At 49.4% G+C, this 16,891-nt stretch overlaps 1 protein-coding gene and 13 non-coding genes across 14 annotated transcripts; all 14 read right to left on the bottom strand.

Annotated features, from left to right (window-relative positions):
• Nucleotides 1-4,137: 4,137 nt before the first annotated feature.
• Nucleotides 4,138-4,209, bottom strand: TRNAQ-CUG (transfer RNA glutamine (anticodon CUG)). The gene has a single exon. It is a non-coding gene; the product is annotated as a tRNA-Gln (tRNA).
• Nucleotides 4,210-4,214: 5 nt separating this feature from the next.
• Nucleotides 4,215-4,286, bottom strand: TRNAE-UUC (transfer RNA glutamic acid (anticodon UUC)). The gene has a single exon. It is a non-coding gene; the product is annotated as a tRNA-Glu (tRNA).
• A 75-nt stretch (nt 4,287-4,361) lies between these two features.
• TRNAQ-CUG (transfer RNA glutamine (anticodon CUG)) lies at nt 4,362-4,433 on the bottom strand. Its single transcript has one exon. It is a non-coding gene; the product is annotated as a tRNA-Gln (tRNA).
• Nucleotides 4,434-4,438: 5 nt separating this feature from the next.
• TRNAE-UUC (transfer RNA glutamic acid (anticodon UUC)) lies at nt 4,439-4,510 on the bottom strand. Its single transcript has one exon. It is a non-coding gene; the product is annotated as a tRNA-Glu (tRNA).
• Nucleotides 4,511-4,591: 81 nt separating this feature from the next.
• On the bottom strand, nt 4,592-4,663 carry TRNAQ-CUG (transfer RNA glutamine (anticodon CUG)). Its single transcript has one exon. It is a non-coding gene; the product is annotated as a tRNA-Gln (tRNA).
• Nucleotides 4,664-4,668: 5 nt separating this feature from the next.
• Nucleotides 4,669-4,740, bottom strand: TRNAE-UUC (transfer RNA glutamic acid (anticodon UUC)). The gene has a single exon. It is a non-coding gene; the product is annotated as a tRNA-Glu (tRNA).
• Nucleotides 4,741-4,828: 88 nt separating this feature from the next.
• TRNAQ-CUG (transfer RNA glutamine (anticodon CUG)) lies at nt 4,829-4,900 on the bottom strand. Its single transcript has one exon. It is a non-coding gene; the product is annotated as a tRNA-Gln (tRNA).
• Nucleotides 4,901-8,703: 3,803 nt separating this feature from the next.
• LOC149351926 (uncharacterized) lies at nt 8,704-16,868 on the bottom strand. The gene is made up of 2 exons (XM_089575653.1): nt 15,779-16,868; nt 8,704-9,338 (listed from the first exon to the last, which is right to left on the bottom strand). Exons 1-2 carry the CDS (start codon nt 16,866-16,868, stop codon nt 8,704-8,706), a joined length of 1,725 nt encoding a protein of 574 aa, XP_089431779.1.
• Nucleotides 9,839-9,910, bottom strand: TRNAE-UUC (transfer RNA glutamic acid (anticodon UUC)). Its single transcript has one exon. It is a non-coding gene; the product is annotated as a tRNA-Glu (tRNA).
• Nucleotides 10,002-10,073, bottom strand: TRNAQ-CUG (transfer RNA glutamine (anticodon CUG)). Its single transcript has one exon. It is a non-coding gene; the product is annotated as a tRNA-Gln (tRNA).
• TRNAE-UUC (transfer RNA glutamic acid (anticodon UUC)) lies at nt 10,079-10,150 on the bottom strand. The gene has a single exon. It is a non-coding gene; the product is annotated as a tRNA-Glu (tRNA).
• On the bottom strand, nt 10,233-10,304 carry TRNAQ-CUG (transfer RNA glutamine (anticodon CUG)). The gene has a single exon. It is a non-coding gene; the product is annotated as a tRNA-Gln (tRNA).
• TRNAE-UUC (transfer RNA glutamic acid (anticodon UUC)) lies at nt 10,310-10,381 on the bottom strand. Its single transcript has one exon. It is a non-coding gene; the product is annotated as a tRNA-Glu (tRNA).
• On the bottom strand, nt 10,473-10,544 carry TRNAQ-CUG (transfer RNA glutamine (anticodon CUG)). The gene has a single exon. It is a non-coding gene; the product is annotated as a tRNA-Gln (tRNA).
• Nucleotides 16,869-16,891: the final 23 nt, after the last annotated feature.

The raw sequence follows: 16,891 nt of genomic DNA, 5'->3' as shown, positions 1-16,891 counted from the left end.
TTGGAAGAAACTACTAAGTTCGGAAGTAGAGTCATGAAGTTAACCTGCAAGAATGCTCTAATAATCGGATGGGAACAGTCACGAAAAAAGAAGAAACGGGCAACCAACTGTCTCATATACAGGTGCTCTAGGCCCAGTCCTCCTGCACAAACAGGCCTGAAAAGGTTATCACGCCGCATGGGCTCAAATTTGGACGACCAAACAAACGTCGCACATATACGATGGAAACGCTGTATGTAATGTCTGGCGCAGTGAAGGATCTGGAGTACGTAATAAATTCTGGTTGCCAGAAAGGTGTTGGAAGCCTGGGCTCGACCAAAAATTGAGAGCCGATGCGAGACAAACGTCTGAGCATAACGCTCAACGGCCGGAACTCGCTCTCTCCAGTAATGCGCACTTGATTTGAAGGCATGCATGAAGTGGAACACCAAGATATTTAGCAGTCACATAAGACCATTCTATTCCAGCGTACACGGGCGGAGTTGTGCCCCATGAACCAAACCATAGGCCAGAACTTTTGGAGCGATTCATTTGAGCACCTGAAACGATGCCAAACCGATCTATCGTGGAAAACACATCGTCAATTCTGGGCTTTTTAATGCAGAAAAAGGCAAGATCATCAGCATATGCTAGCAATTTGACTTCAATACACAAAACAGGGAACCCATGGATGTTACTGTTACGCAAAACACTCAAACAAACCGGTTCCAGGTAAAGAGCAAAAAGCAGAGGAGACATCGGACAGCCTTGCTTCACGGAAGAGCGGATTGGCACAGGGTTCGAGAGCTGGCCATTAATAATTAATCGTGTTGAACAGTTGCTGCAGCAAAGTTGCACCCCCTTAAATACAGTAGACCTCACGTTTGCTCGCTCTAGAAGTGAAACAAAATGAATGGCGAACACAGTCAAAAGCTTTCGAAAGGTCGATCTGAAGCAGAGCAAGCTGCTCATGACAGCTGGAGGAATATTCAAGAATTGTACGCGCAGTGTGAACATTACTTTGAATGGAGCGGCCTCTCAAACCGCACGTCTGGTGAGATCCAATGAGTAACGACATTGCGAAGGGCAGGAGATTTGATAAGACTTTAACAAACATTTTGTAATCCACATTTGCCAACGTAATGGGCCTATAACCTTCTACGGAGCGCAGTTTTCCTTCATCACTAGTTTTCGGAATTAGCACTGTGTGGCTTTTTGTAAACGACCGAGGAAAGGCTCCTATACCGAGCCCCACCGTGAAGACCCGCAGAAGGACAGGAGTGAGAATAGATTTAAAAGACTTGTAAAATTCGCCTGAAATTCCGACCGGACCAGGCGTTTTTGAGACACGTACCTGATCGATTGCATGCTCTACCTCTTCCTGCGTGAAAGAGCCGCTAATAACAGAACAATCGTCTTCTGATAAAGGGCTCACTAAGTTGCTGAAATGCGCCTAAATTTCCGAATTATGCGCATCAGCAGAAGCACTAAACAAGTCTGTAATAATGTACTAATGTAATAATGTAATGTAATGTACTGGCCACTAGTTTGCCATGGGACATCATCCCCGAAATAAACTTTGCAGTCGCATGACGGCGCTTATCAAGCAAAGCCTGTCGTGTCGGGTGCTCACATTGCAAATCACGCTTGGTACGAGATCGAACACGGGCACCCCTGTAGCGTTCTGCATCAAATCTTTGTAACTCACTTTTGAGACTAGCAAATTCATCCGTATATAAGCCAGGTGCTTCGCATTCCAATTCATAAAGATTGTACAACATTTTCCTTAGTGTCTGCTCCTGACATTTTCTGTAAAAGGACCTCACGGAACCAATTTCTATAGCTGTAGCACGCACGTCCTGATTAAACATTTCCCAAGCGGCGAACAACGGCATCTAGGTCGAGAAACAGGATTCCATTGCGAGCGGACACGAATTACAAATTCTTCGTCATTAATTGCTGATGAGTTCAGCTTCCAAAGCGTTCATTTCGGTCTAAATTTTGAACAATAACTGCCTCCGAGGCGAGCAACCACCATACAGCGATCAGAGAATGAAACTGGTACAGTGTCACAGACCAATCCTCATGAGACAAGCGCGAAAGATGCATAAATTCGATCTAGGCGAGCGTGATAATGGCCCTAAATGCGTGTGAATAAGCGGGAACCAGGACATGAAGCTCAGGTATCAATAAGCCTTGCATCGTCTGTAACAAATGACAAAAATTTACCGCTCCTATCCCTGGGTGTATTAGGACCGGCACGATCCACTGGGTCGCACACACAATAAAAGACACCCGTTAGCACAACGTGCCGGTCACAGTCCAGTAAGCTGGCTATGCTTTCAAAAAGACTGATGCGCTGCGGTACAGTATTAAATGCATAGACATTAATTAGTCGCCATGGCTTTCCATAGAGCAGAAAATCGCAGCATATCAACCGTCCCTCAGTATCGACATTATAGGTCAAGCCCGAACAGGGAAGTGTCTTGCGCAGAAACAAACAGCAACCCGCCGACAAGCCCACAGAGTGCGTCACGAGGGCATTATATTCTGATAAAAAGGGTTGCAGGGCCACCTCGGTATCCTCCTCACTTTCAATTTTCGTCCCCTTGACGGCGATAACACCAAGGTGCCTGCTGCAGAAGAGTCGGCGGAGTTGCACCTGCCTCAGGCGAGACCTAAGGCCACGTACATTCAGTGCTGCGAATACTAGCTGTGCGGAACAAGCCATGATGACTAAAAAATTATGCCTACAGTTCCATGTGCCTGCCGGTAAAGGGCGAAGCCGCCTTAGAACCACCGCCAGGCCTCCTGGACCGCGAACGTCGGCACTTCCCCTTGTGCCTCGACGCTCGACGCCGACGGCGATGCGTGCTGCGCACTGGGTCCTCATCGTCACTCGTTTCGGAAGCGCAGGACGCACGGCGCTTCTGAAGCGGCTCGTTTGCGGAACCAGGTTCATCATCCGCTGGAAGAAGGCCCTGATCCGAAAGCTGCTTGCCAGCAATGATAGGAGGAGGCGAAGTGTCCGCCGTGGTATCCGTAGGGGCTTCAAGGACGGCGACTAGTTCCCCACCAGCAGCAGAACTCGGCGCCTCACACCCAGGCGGCGCTGCATGGTCATCCGCCGGTTCTTTACACTCCGCGGCAGCACTATGGGGAACAACCGGCGCACTGACACTCGAAGGCTCAGCCACAGCGGCGACTGGCATATCCCCAGTCGCGTCAAGAACTTCTGTAGCGTCCATGATGTGCTCCTGTAGAGCGTCGAGAGGGAGCCGCAGGCGATGCCGCACCTTGTCGGCATATGCCACGACGCACTCCTCCGTTGACTGGCCGAAACGCCAGCAGTCGTCACACCACGGCGCATGAAAGTGCCGACGAATGTGTTCAACGCGATTGCAACGTAGACATAGAGGTGGTCTGCCCGGGGTCAGAAGAAGGCTCTGTATGGCGCACACAGTCAGCTGATGTGGAACGTCACAAACCCCGACTCCTTCAGCAAGAGACAGGAGGACATCACGGCTTAGAGTTCTGATCTGCTCAATGTCTGAAACTTTCCAATTTTCCGCAGAGATAGATGTCACCATCCCGTACGCTTGGAGTGCCTCACGGATGAAGCAATCTTCCAAGCGCTCTGGAAGCCAAAACGCTTCAGCTTCACCTTCTTCGGTTCCGGGTCAAAAACAACACAGCGGCGGCTCTTCACCAAGAGGTCGCCGCATGACACGAGCTTTTCTTTCGATTGCGCTGATTTCCAAGTAACCATCCAGACATGAGACATCTGGAATTGTCCAATAGAGCTAATTTCTTTTAGGTCCACGATGTTTCGCAGCGAGTTTCAGAAATCTTGTGCCCTATAAGGGCTCCCGGCAAGATCTGCCTGCAGGGAAACGGAGTCGGTCACCAGATTACCGGTTGGGAGTCGGGGCAGAACGATACAGAGTCAGTACTGCCGGCAAAAGCCTAAACAATACCTCGGCCAGAGGCCGATTGAACCTTTTGTGCGGAGAACATCGACGAACGCGTCCGCTACGAACAACGTCTTCTTCTTTCTCCCGCTAGACCACGCCGGAACGCAGCGGCATCGGCCAAGAGAGCGTTCTAAGCACTATGCGTCTTAAAAAAAAAAAACGAAGGAGCCAAAAACAAAAGTGTAGGTCTCACCGAGATTTGAACTCGGATCGCTGGATTCAGAGTCCAGAGTGCTAACCATTACACCATGAGACCACATTTTCCGACGCCGGGAATCGAACCCGGGCCTCCTGGGTGAAAGCCAGGTATCCTAGCCACTAGACCACGCCGGAACGCAGCGGCATCGGCCAAGAGAGCGTTCTAAGCACTATGCGTCTTAAAAAAAAATAAAAAAAACGAAGGAGTGTAGGTCTCACCGAGATTTGAACTCGGATCGCTGGATTCAGAGTCCAGAGTGCTAACCATTACACCATGAGACCACATTTTCCGACGCCGGGAATCGAACCCGGGCCTCCTGGGTGAAAGCCAGGTATCCTAGCCACTAGACCACGCCGGAACGCAGCGGCATCGGCCAAGAGAGCGTTCTAAGCACTATGCGTCTTAAAAAAAAAAACGAAGGAGCCAAAAACAAAAGTGTAGGTCTCACCGAGATTTGAACTCGGATCGCTGGATTCAGAGTCCAGAGTGCTAACCATTACACCATGAGACCACATTTTCCGACGCCGGGAATCGAACCCGGGCCTCCTGGGTGAAAGCCAGGTATCCTAGCCACTAGACCACGCCGGAACGCAGCGGCATCGGCCAAGAAAGCGTTCTAAGCACTATGCGTCTTAAAAAAAAAAAAAAAAAACGAAGGAGCCAAAAACAAAAGTGTAGGTCTCACCGAGATTTGAACTCGGATCGCTGGATTCAGAGTCCAGAGTGCTAACCATTACACCATGAGACCACATCTTCCGACGCCGGGAATCTTTTTTTTTTCTTTATTGCCAGGCTCACAACAACAATACAGATCATAAAGAAAATAATGATAAAAGTGCCGCCAGTCCTTTGGCCGACACGTGTGGTTTAAAATTGTTTCATAGTAACCAAATCGTCAAGTACATTCAGCCAATCCGGTGGATTGGATTGGGCTCGGTATACATCTCTGATATACGCCACGGTCTCAATGAAATTTTCTCGCACGGGACGTGTATTGACGTCTGCGTGCCGTACCTGCATTCTGGTCTTCCATAAACTATGGAGGGCAAGAAGCATTATCATATCATACGGTACTTCTTTGTTGTCGACAGATAGAAATCGGATGCCATAGGGATCTATTGGGAGTTCTTTTTTTATCGTTCTTTGAAGAACATCCCAATGAAATATTGGGTCCCAACAGTCTATGAAAGCATGTTCAATTGTCTCTGGTTTCTTGCACAGAAGACAATTCGTTGTCCACGGGACAAATATTCATTTTTTCTCAAGCCAAGTTTTCACTGGAAGTGTCCCAGTATGTAATTTGAAGAAAAAGGATTTCGCCGCTGCTTTAACTGGCATCCGCCTTACTCTTTTTAAAACGTCGCTTCCAGGACCTCCATAGTACACAGAACGGTACACAGGCACAGGTAACATGATATCAAGGAGGTCTGCATAGAGTTGATGTCTTGAAACGGAAGAAAGATATTCCATCGAAAATCCGACACTGAACATATTCTAAACGCACATACCGTCTCGCGTAGGTAGCCAGTGATTGCTGTACCTGCTTCTGTGCAGGATGATACAATGAACTGGAGTAACATTTTACGCATCCTCACTTGCAAAACAGTTCGCAAAAACGGGTCATGCTGGTCTCGAAGATATAGAAACCGCGATACTATCTGGCGTAGATACAAATGAACGAGACCCAAGCCTCCACTTCTGAGAGGTCGAAACAAATTTGTGCGGCTCATTCTTTCCCATGTAGAAGTCCAAATAAAAACAGCAAAAACACGATGAACTTTCTGGATATTGACACGTGACACAGACAAAACTTTCATGATATACCATATTTTGGAAACTAGAAAAACATTACAGATACTAGCTCGCGAAAACATAGATAAATCTCTGCCCTGCCATCCTTCCGCTTTTTCACGTACTCGATTTGTTTCTTCTGTACAGTACCGCTTAGTGTCTCGGTAACAGCAGAGGGGTACACCGAGGTACTTTGTAGGCAATAGCGACCACTTCATCAGAGCGAAGTATTCCGGCCTGTTGTCCCAGTGCCCGTGCCAAAAGCCTGAACTTTTTTCCCAGTTAATTTGGCACCCAGTCTGTTTGCAGTATTTCCCTACAATAGTAACAACTTCACGTATACTATCTTTATCTGAACAGAAAACAGCGATGTCATCCGCATAAGCTAGGACCTTAACATGAGCGTCCTGAAGCTTAAAACCAACCACCCTATCACTATGAAGCAGAGCTAAACACACCGGTTCAAGGTACAGCCCAAATAGCAGCGGTGATAGCGGGCAACCTCGTCTCACCGATGAGTGCACATTCACGCTCTCGGTAAGATTGCCATTTACGATGACACGCGTCGTACAAGATGCGTATGACATCTTAACGCCATTCAGTATCACTCGGCCCACATTGGTGTGCTCAAGGACGCAAAACAAAACTGCGTGCGACACTCGATTAAAAGCCTTTGCTAGATCGAGTTGCAGCATAGCAACACGACCTTCAAAAGCATCGCAACACTCCAGAACACTGCGGGCAACATGAATGTTAGTGTTTATCGTGCGGCCTTTGATGCCACAAGTTTGGTGCGGGCCTATCAAAAGAGTAATCACTTTCTGTAGTCTGTTTGCTAGTACCTTGGTGAATATTTTGTAGTCTACGTTGGTGAGGCTAATTGGGCGATAGGACCCCACCAACAGGCGTTGTTCAGGATCATCAGTTTTAGGAATTAGAGTAATGTGCGAAGTGCCAAAGGACAGCGGCACTCTTTGCTTATCATACGCTTCTGATATTACACAATGTAAAAGAAGGGCCAGCGATGCTCTAAAGGCTTTGTAAAAACCTGCAGTTAACCCGTCCGGTCCAGGTGCTTTTCCGGACTGTAAGCCTGCAATGGCGCTTTCAATCTCGCTGACTGTAATCGGTTCTTCAAGTCGTGCTTTTGTCTCCTCATCAAGCGTTGGCATAAGCGGTAAAAAGTCAGCTTCAAACTCTCCTTCAACGTTTCTTTCCTGTCCTAACAACTCACTAAAATATTCAACAAATGCTTGCTGTATGGTTCTGCTGTCTGTAGTCACCCCATCCTGATATCGTATCTGTTTGATTTCTTTTTGAGAAGCATATCTTTTTTCCTCAGATAGGGCGCGTTTCGTGGGCGTTTCACCCGCTCATAGCTTTTGAGCTCGAGCTCTTATCACTGCAGCTTTATACTTATCTGCGTCGATCTGTTGTAAGCAGTTTTTCACAGCCCTTATTTCGTTCATATGTCTTCCTGGCTGGCCACTTTCACTACTCGAGAGAAATTCAAGTCGCTCGTGAAGTTGTTTTTTTTTCATGTTTTGATTACACCTATTTCTGCAGCTTCTTTCAATTGCTTTCATCTTTACACGTTGCTTGAATTCGTCCCACTCGGCTGCAGCATTTGCCGAATTAGCTTCAATAACATTTTTTATTTCCTTATCAACGTATTTAATGAATTCGTCATCTTCGAGAAGCTTTTCATTGAACTTCCATAGATTCCAATTGAATCTTTGTTCTTTCGGCTTTGTTCCTATCATTACAATTACTAGGCAATGGTCACTAAATTGAACTGGTATGACCTCATATTTCGTACACAGCGGCAAAAACTCGACTGAAACATATATTCTGTCAAGTCTGGCATGACTTTCATTCTGAAAATGCGTAAACAGTGGCCGCGTACCATCTGTGAGAGCTGCTCCCACATCTTCTAAATTGCATTCTTGTACGATCTGGTTGAGCAAGAAGGCACTCTTGTCCTTAATAGGCGGATTTTTAACGCGGTCAGCAGTACGACAGACACAGTTGAAGTCTCCGAATAGTATTACACTCTTGTCACATGAAATGTACTGCACAAGGCTATCAAAAAAGGCTACACGATCAGCTTCAACGTTCGGTGCATGCACACACACTGCTCTCCAGTTGGATAGCAAAAAGGAAAAATCTACAACCAGGAAACGACCACTTTCACAAGCAACAACAGATTCAGCGGAAACTGCTAAATCATTTCGAATAAAAAGAACACACCCTCCCGATGTGCCAACAGCATGGCTGACACAAACATTGTAACGCGATAGGAAGGGAGCCACCATACGATCCGTTTGTTCCACGCTTTCGACTTTAGTCTCTTGCACGGCTACTATGTCTAGTTCTTTTTCTAAAAGGAGTCTATTAAGCTGGTATTGTCTCTTTTTTGCCCCCAACCCTCTTACATTTAAAGTGGCAATGCGTAGCGCTGTTTTGTTGTTAGAATCCATGATTTAGTTTTAAGACCGAATCGTATGATGTCGCCCCTGCTGGCATACTTAAATAGGGATTCACTGGGTTTGGATGACTGTTCCCATTGCGACACCGACACACAGTAGCAAAGAAACTAGCTCGGCTCTGTCCGCACAAAGTCCACTCAGCCCCTCGAAAGCTCACCATTCTAGTTCCACAGGTCTTCAGTGCCTACGGCGGTGACTTCACGGCCGATCTTGTGTCGGCCGGTATGTTAGGGCGCGGCTTGTAACTCGGCCGTCTGGTCGATGCCGCTTTTTATGGTGGTTCCTCGTCGGCACTGTTTCCTGTCGTCTCTGTTGCACTGCTTGCTTCGTCTCGCGGGCGCTTTCCTGCCAGACCACCAACTCCCTCTTCGTTGACTTCCATGGCGTCGCGTTGCTCTTGCGACACCTGTGCTGACTTATCATCTGATGGCCCAGTATCCTTCTTCGTCATGACCGCTTGCTTTGCATCGGTAGCTGCTTGCTGGGTCTTGGCGGAAGCATCATGTTCAGGTGTCGTCTTCGGCTGGGAAGATGCGGCCGAGTACACCACAGACGTGTTTTGAGTGTCAGTAGTGGCTTCCTTTGCAGCCTCTTCTGATTCGGCTTCGTCCATCAGCAGATGGGACGCATCCTCTTTGCTCACGGGCACTGTGACGCTGGCGTAAGTGCGCGTGCACTCGCTTTCTTCGTGCCCATAGCGACGACAAGCCCCGCAACGCGGTACTTTGCAGCCCCGTCGGATGTGGCCAGTAGAATGGCACCGGAGGCAGAGAGGTGGCCGCCCGGATACAACCACCAGAGCTAACTCGCCAGCGATTGACACTTGGTGCGGAAGGTCGTCAAGCGTCATCCCTGGTTTCAGCTTGAGAGACACCAACCGTGTCGTCGAGCATTTGTCGGCCACACCTTGAACACGCCACCGCTCTTTCGTTACATCGGTCACTTTTCCATACGGAGCAAAAGCAAGCCTAAATCTGCTACTCCATGCAGTACCCGGTGCACTTTCATACGTACTTCTTGGTTGGCCGGGTTGATAACAAGGCACCGGCGCCTTTTAACCTTGAGTTCGCCCGCACTCAGGATCTTCTTCACACCAGCCGCATCTTTGAACGTCACCGCCCATACATGGCTCAATTGATACGCCCCAAAGAGATAACGTCTGGGAGCAACGACAGACCGGCCAACGCGTCACGAAAGTCTACCACCCTGTATGGGCGGGCCTGTATGTCAGCGTGCAAGAAGACAGAATTCAAAACAACTCGCCCGGTTGGTAGACTCGGCAGGATAACTTGGTATTCCTCGTCAGATGCAAAAGCCTTGTTTCCGCGGCAAACATGGCCGCTGTAGACGCTCCAGCGGAGCCCTGCATCCTGCGTCCGTTCACTGGCGTGGCCGGAAGCAGAATCCCCCGACGCCGGGAATCGAACCCGGGCCTCCTGGGTGAAAGCCAGGTATCCTAGCCACTAGACCACGCCGGAACGCAGCGGCATCGGCCAAGAGAGCGTTCTAAGCACTATGCGTCTTTAAAAAAAAACAAAAAAAAAACGAAGGAGCCAAAAACAAAAGTGTAGGTCTCACCGAGATTTGAACTCGGATCGCTGGATTCAGAGTCCAGAGTGCTAACCATTACACCATGAGACCACATTTTCCGACGCCGGGAATCGAACCCGGGCCTCCTGGGTGAAAGCCAGGTATCCTAGCCACTAGACCACGCCGGAACGCAGCGGCAACGGCCAAGAGAATGTTCTAAGCACTATGCGTCTTAAAAAAAAAAAACGAAGGAGCCAAAAACAAAAGTGTAGGTCTCACCGAGATTTGAACTCGGATCGCTGGATTCAGAGTCCAGAGTGCTAACCATTACACCATGAGACCATATTTTCCGACGCCGGGAATCGAACCCGGGCCTCCTGGGTGAAAGCCAGGTATCCTAGCCACTAGACCACGCCGGAACGCAGCGGCAACGGCCAAGAGAATGTTCTAAGCACTATGCGTCTTTAAAAAAAACAAACAAAAAAACGAAGGAGCCAAAAACAAAAGTGTAGGTCTCACCGAGATTTGAACTCGGATCGCTGGATTCAGAGTCCAGAGTGCTAACCATTACACCATGAGACCACATTTTCCGACGCCGGGAATCGAACCCGGGCCTCCTGGGTGAAAGCCAGGTATCCTAGCCACTTTTTTTTTTCTTTATTGCCTGGCTTTGACATTACACAACAAAATGGCGGGACACAATGAACACTTGGTACTGATATAGTCAGCCTGCCAATGGCTGGCTTCGTCACTTTAAAATTCCTTTAGGGCCATCAAAGGATCCACCCTTGACAGCCACTCGGGAGCCTCGCCAACAGCTTTGACCCTATCAACAAACCGGTGCACAGTTTCACGAAAATAAATTCGCGCTGGCCTCGCGTCGGAATCACAGTAATATCCTGCCATTCTCGCGCGCCAAATACTGTGGAGGCCCAATAACATTATCAGATCGAAAGGTACTCCGTCCTCGTTTTCAATGGGCAGATACCGTATTCCATGGGGGTGAAGTGGAAATTGTTTCTTTATAGTCCTTTGAAGTACGTCCCAAAAGTAAACCCCTTCCCAACAATGCAGAAAAACGTGATCTATCGTTTCTGGTTGCTTGCAGATAAGGCAGTGATGACCCCGCGGAAGAAATAAGCCCTTATCCTGTAAAAACATTTTGAGTGATAACGTTCCAGTGTGCAACTTGAAAAAAAAAAAAACTCTTAACCCCTGGCTCAACGTGCATTCTCTTTACCCTCTTTAACACATTCCTTCCAGGGCCTCCACTGTACAAGGCCCTATACATGGGTTCCGGCGAGACAACTTCACATAAATCCTTATACAATTTTTTCTTGTTCACTGTAGATAAATATTCGTTGGAAAACCTCGTTGAGAGAAATCGGACACTTGCGACAACTTCTCTGAAGTACCCAAAAATTCCGCCCGATAGGGTTTCGGTTGCAACAACAAAGTCAGGCAGCGCGCGCCCCAGCCTTACTTGGCACACGGTGCGCAAAAACGGATCACTGACATCACGCAGAAACATAAATCTGTTAACAATCTGCCGCAAGAAAAGGTGTCCCAGACCCACTCCACCATCCTTCACTTTTCTAAACAAATTCGTCCGGCTGCACCTTTCCCATTGTGCAGCCCACACAAAAACAGCAAAAATTCGATGTAGCTTTTGTATGCTCATTCTTCCACAATGCAACACTTGCATCGCATACCACACCTTACTGATAAAGAAAAGGTTGCACACGGTGGCTCTAGCGAAAATTGATAAGCCTGTTCCTTTCCATCTTTCCGCCTTCTCACGCACATCCTGGGTCTGCACTCTCCAATATGTTTCGCTATCGCGATAGCTTTCTAGCGGTACTCCAAGGTACTTCGTTGGGGTCTTCACCCAGGGTACGTTTGCAAAGTGGTCCATCGTCGTTTGCCATGCTCCGTGCCAGAGCCCCACTGACTTAGACCAGTTCACTCTGCTGCCAGAGGTTTTGCAGAATTCAGCGACACATTCAACGGCCTCGGTTACACCTTCTCAATTGGCGGAAAAAAACGCTAAATCATCCGCATATGCCAGCAGCTTCACCTCCGCAGCTTGCAGCCGAAAACCAGTTATTCTCTCGTTTTCGATGATGTCTAAACACAAAGTCTCGATGTAGATGGCAAACAGAAGAGGGCTGAGGGGGCAGCCTTGACGTACCGAACGCTGCACACGAATGGGGGCCCCCAGACTCTGGTTAGCAATAAATCTCGTCGTACAGTTCCGATACGCCAAGGCGACTCCCTCCCGGATAACATACCCAACATTCACATAATCAAGTATGCACAGCAAAATTTTATGCACGACACAGTCGAACGCCTTTTCGAGATCAAGCTGCAAGATGGCAACGCGACTATTTGTAAAATCGCAGCACTCGAGCACACATCTTGCCTTGTGTATGTTAGAAAGAATAGACCGGCCTTTTATCCCACACGTTTGGTGGGGGTCAACAATTTCCTGGATTACACACTAACCTTTGCGCCAACACCTTCATATAAATTTTATAATCGACATTTGTGAGAGCAATTGGCCTGTACCCTGTTACGTGTCGTAACTTGTCAGCTTCATCCGTTTTCGGAATTAGGACAGTATGTGATTTACCATAAGACGGAGGCAATTCACGTACGTCGTAAGCTTCATTAAAGACCGTCTTCAACACTGGCGCGATTCTGCTCTTAAATGATTTGTAAAACGCCGCGCTTAACCCTTCTGGTCCTGGTGATCTCCCAGAATTTAAATTGTCTATTGCCATCTCTACCTCTGATTCGGTTATTGCCAGCTCTAAAACGTCTTTCTGCTCGTCGCTGAGTCGCGGCAGTGCCCCAAGAAACCTGTTCTTAAACGTATTCATGTCTGCATCCTGTAATGAGAAGAGCGCCTGATAGTATTCAAAAAACGCACGCTGTATATGTTCGTTTTCGTCTGATAAGATGCCACCCCATTCTATGCTATCAATGTGATTTCGCCGAGCATGAGCCTTTTCAATTCCCAACGCTCGTTTCGACGGCGTCTCCCCTGCTGCTACATCTTCCGCTCTGGCCCGCACCAACGCTCCACGATAACGGTCCTCTTCTATTAGTTGAATCTTCTGTTTTATTTTCCTAATGTCATCGATCCATTTACCAGGCGCTTCACTTTCCTTTTCTAGCAGTTTTGCAAGCATACATCTTAGATTGCATTCGTTTAGATTCTCTTCGTACGCAATGGCACTAGATCGTTCAACTGCTTTAATTTTAACCTGTTCTTTGCAAAGTTCCCACTGTTGCCATATTTTCAGTTCACTACTAGGCTCTATTTTGCTTATTTCTTCAATTACTGCACAGCTAAATTCATCGTCCTTAATTAGCTTGTTATTTATTTTCCACATATCCCAACTAAAAGCACTGCCCCGTTTTTTCAATCCTATCCCACATACTACTAAACAGTGGTCCGAAAAAGCCATCGGCACTACATGGTAACTGTTGCATTTTGGAATCACATCCAGCGATACATAAATGCGGTCAAGCCGAGCATGGCTTGTCCTCTGAAAGTGTGTGTACGTCACGCCGCACGCGCCTTGCAAACACTCTGCCACATCCTCAAGGTTCCATTTATCTATGATTTGCGACAGTATCTTCGTACTTGCGTCCCTGAACACCCTTGCACTGGTCTTATCGCAGCCACTTAGGACGCAGTTGAAGTCGCCCATGATGATAAGCTGTTTCTCGGAACTAAGACGCTGTTCAACACTTTGAAAAAACGCAGCCCTTTCGTCCGTAACATTTGGTGCGTACACACAGACAATTCGCCACTCAATGTTGTTCAATGTAAAATCGATAGCGACACAACGACCTGACGGACACGAGAAATGAGCTTGCACGACAAGACCCGGCAATTTCTTTACAAAAAGGACGCTGCCAGCAGATGTACACCCTCCCACTTTTTTAACTTGAACGCGCGAGCGTCGACTGCCCGGTGCAGCGGTGCATAGGCGAAGCAGAGCGGAAATCGGGAGAGGGGTACGGGCATGCGCGCCGATCATGTCGCTGCAGCTATCGCCGTCTGCTTGGCTGTTCTGTTTCGTGCGAAGCAACCCCTGCGAAGCAATTTTTATGGCCGGGCCGAGTTCTGAGAGCGTTTGTTTCGTGTTCTATCTATCTGATGCGTCTTTAAGGCTCTGAGATGGTGCGAACGCGTATACAGAGTTCCAAGCACGACTCTAGGCGCCGGTTGCATTTGCGGGTATCGTGTCGAGAGCATTTGCTTTAAATAGCGAAATTAAAGCGTCAATAGCGAAGGTCCTCTTCTGTCAGTTTTTTGTAATCAACGATTGCAACTTGTTTTTTGGGCATGCTAGGCTGTTCCCAAATGTTTTCTCTTTTCAGAATCACCCGTGCTACATGCAGCGGATAAAATCAATTGCTCGCATCTTCTTGGGGCTCCGATGCATAACAGCCAAAGATGGGCAGGGGTTGCTTCGCACTATTCAGAACAGCCTAGCAGACGAACCTTTTTCCAGCAGCACGAATTGAGGGCGTGCCGTTGCCCTCGCAAGCTTTCTCCTCTCGTTCTTCTTCCGGCGCCGCAGCGCCGGGCAGTCGGCGCTCGTGCGTTCAGGTTAAAAAAGTGGGAGGGTGTACCTATCGCATGACTCACTACAGCGTAGAATCTAGACGTGAAACGTCGCACCATGCTCCCGGTCTCTTCCTCCCCTTCTACTTTTGTCTCCTGCACGGCCAGTAAGTCAATATCGTGCTCTGTTAAAAGCCGGTAAACTTGGCTTTGCTTTTTCTTTCCTGCCAAGCCCCTAACATTGAGTGTGGCTACTTTCAACGGGGTTACAGAAGCCATTGTCGCAAATAGTGAAGAGGCCAAGAGCATGGTGCTTACCCCCCACCTCTAGCACATGGCTAGACGCCGTCGTTGCCACCGGAGCCCTTCCGTGCAGGCCCCTGACCTTGCCGCGGGGCTGCCTTTAGAGCTGTGCACGGGCTCGGGCCGGCCCGAAAGCCCGTACGCGGGCCGGGCTCGGGCCTTGCGGAAGTCTATTCACCCGGGCCCGGGCCGGGCTCGGGCCACGGTATATTTGTCTCGGACGGGCCGGCCGGGCTTCTCGATCGCGATTGCTCCTGCGTGGCTCCAGCAATCGGAGTGCCGAAAGAGACGAGCTGAGCGAGTACCTGGCCACAGAGTCGACCCCTTGCTCAGAGTTTGAGCTATCACAGTTTTGGAGAAGCAAGGCAGCGACGTATACCCAAAGCTTTCTCTTCTTGCCAAGAAAGTGTTAGCCATTCCGGCTACCAGTTCAATCAGCGAGAGAAATTTCAGTGCGGCCGGGTTCATTATGCAGGAGCGCCGCACTTGTCTCAAGCCGTCATCAATGGACGATTTGTCGTTTTTACATAATAACTTGCAGTGATAACTCTCTACATGCGCCGTGTTTGCATATACTAATTTTCATCTAGACCATGAGAGCCAAGCATTTTAAAAACATTGGAATAAACTGATTTTCCTTAAATTATCTCTTTCTGTTTCATCATCACTTCAATTTCAGTTTTGCATGTCGGGCCGGGCCCGGGCCGGGCCTTAACTCGGGCCGGGCCCGGGCGGGCTTAGGATTCTTCAGTGTCGGGCCGGGCCGGGCCTCCGTCAGTAGTTTAGGGCTCGGGCCGGGCGCGGGCTGAAATTTGCGGCCCGTGAACAGCTCTAGCTGCCTTATCGCCGGCACGCTTGTCCGCCAAAACGTTGGGTTTCGGTCTGAAAGATGACCGTCGGGATTGAGCAGTTTTTGCTGGCGGCTCCTCACCACTGAGAGCTGCCGCCTTGTCCCCTTCGTTGTCGGTCAGGCCATGAGGGCGCTTGGCTGGGGCGGTGCCGCTCGCTGAACGGGCGCAGCTCTGGTCCTGCTGTTCCTCGCTGATCATTGGCTCGGCGTCCTTAGTTGCCAAGACGTTCTCCTCGTCTGCCGACGTGCTCGCCTGACTCGAAGGTAATTCTTCTTCGAGTGGCTTCCTTTGGTTGCCGGGTCCACTAATGTCTCCGCTGGGAGGCCCTGATGCGTCGGTCGTCCCGGCAGCCTTGCCAACTTCCACGGCTCCTTTCGCCGCCTCCTCCGCCTCGACGACGTCCATCAGAAGCTCTGCCGTGTCGTCTCTCGATACCGCACCGGTAGCCACCGCGTATGTGCGAACACACTCACCGTCACCGTGGCCATACCGCCTGCATTTGGAGCACCGGGGTACCTTGCATTCACGTCGAACGTGACCGGTGCCGCGGCACCGTAGGCACTGCATAGGCCGCCCAGGCACCACAACAAGGGCCAGCTCGCCGGCGACGCGTAACTGGTGTGGCAGGTCGTCAACCTTCATACCGGGTTTCAGCTTCAGAAGAACGCTCCTGGTTGTAGACCCCTTCTCCTTGAAGCCTGAAACACGCCAACGCTCCCGGGTCACCTCCGTTACATTCCCAAAAGCCGCAAGAGCCGTCCGAATGTCGTCGTCGGCTACACCGTGCAGCATCCAGTGCAGCCGTAGTTTCACCTGTTGGTCGGTAGGATCGATGATAATGCAGCGCCGTCCTTTGACATCCAGTTCCTTTATCGCTGCCAACTTCTTCGTTGCCTCGGTGCTGTTGAGCGTAACCGCCCAAACGTGGTTTACCTGATACGCCCCCAACGCCACAACGTCGGGGAGCGCACCAGCGTTGGCGAGGGCGTCGCGGAAATCCTCGACCCTGTAGGGCCTAACTCGCACGTCGCCGTGCAAAAACACGGTGTTTAGAACAACACGACCGGTAGGCAACGTAGGCAAAACGATTTCGTACTCCTGTCCTTCCTTATCTTCAATCCTGTTTCCGCGGCCATCGACGGCCGCTATCGCCGCTCCGTGGGAGCTCATGATCCTGCGTCCGTACACGCCAG

Source organism: Amblyomma mixtum, chromosome 3 (assembly GCF_055824585.1).
Source record: "Amblyomma mixtum isolate Tamu chromosome 3, ASM5582458v1, whole genome shotgun sequence".
Taxonomy (NCBI): Eukaryota; Metazoa; Arthropoda; class Arachnida; order Ixodida; family Ixodidae; genus Amblyomma; species Amblyomma mixtum.
This window is presented reverse-complemented; position numbering and strand designations above follow the sequence as displayed.

Excerpts from the sequence above, each read along its gene's own strand:
- LOC149351926 (XM_089575653.1), bottom strand. The coding sequence starts at position 16,868 with ATGAGCTCCCACGGAGCGGCGATAGCGGCCGTCGATGGCCGCGGAAAC. Across the intron at positions 9,339-15,778 it reads CAAGGCGGCAGCTCTCAGTG|GTGTGGCCGACAAATGCTCG; the intron begins GTGAGGAGCCGC and ends GGCGTGTTCAAG.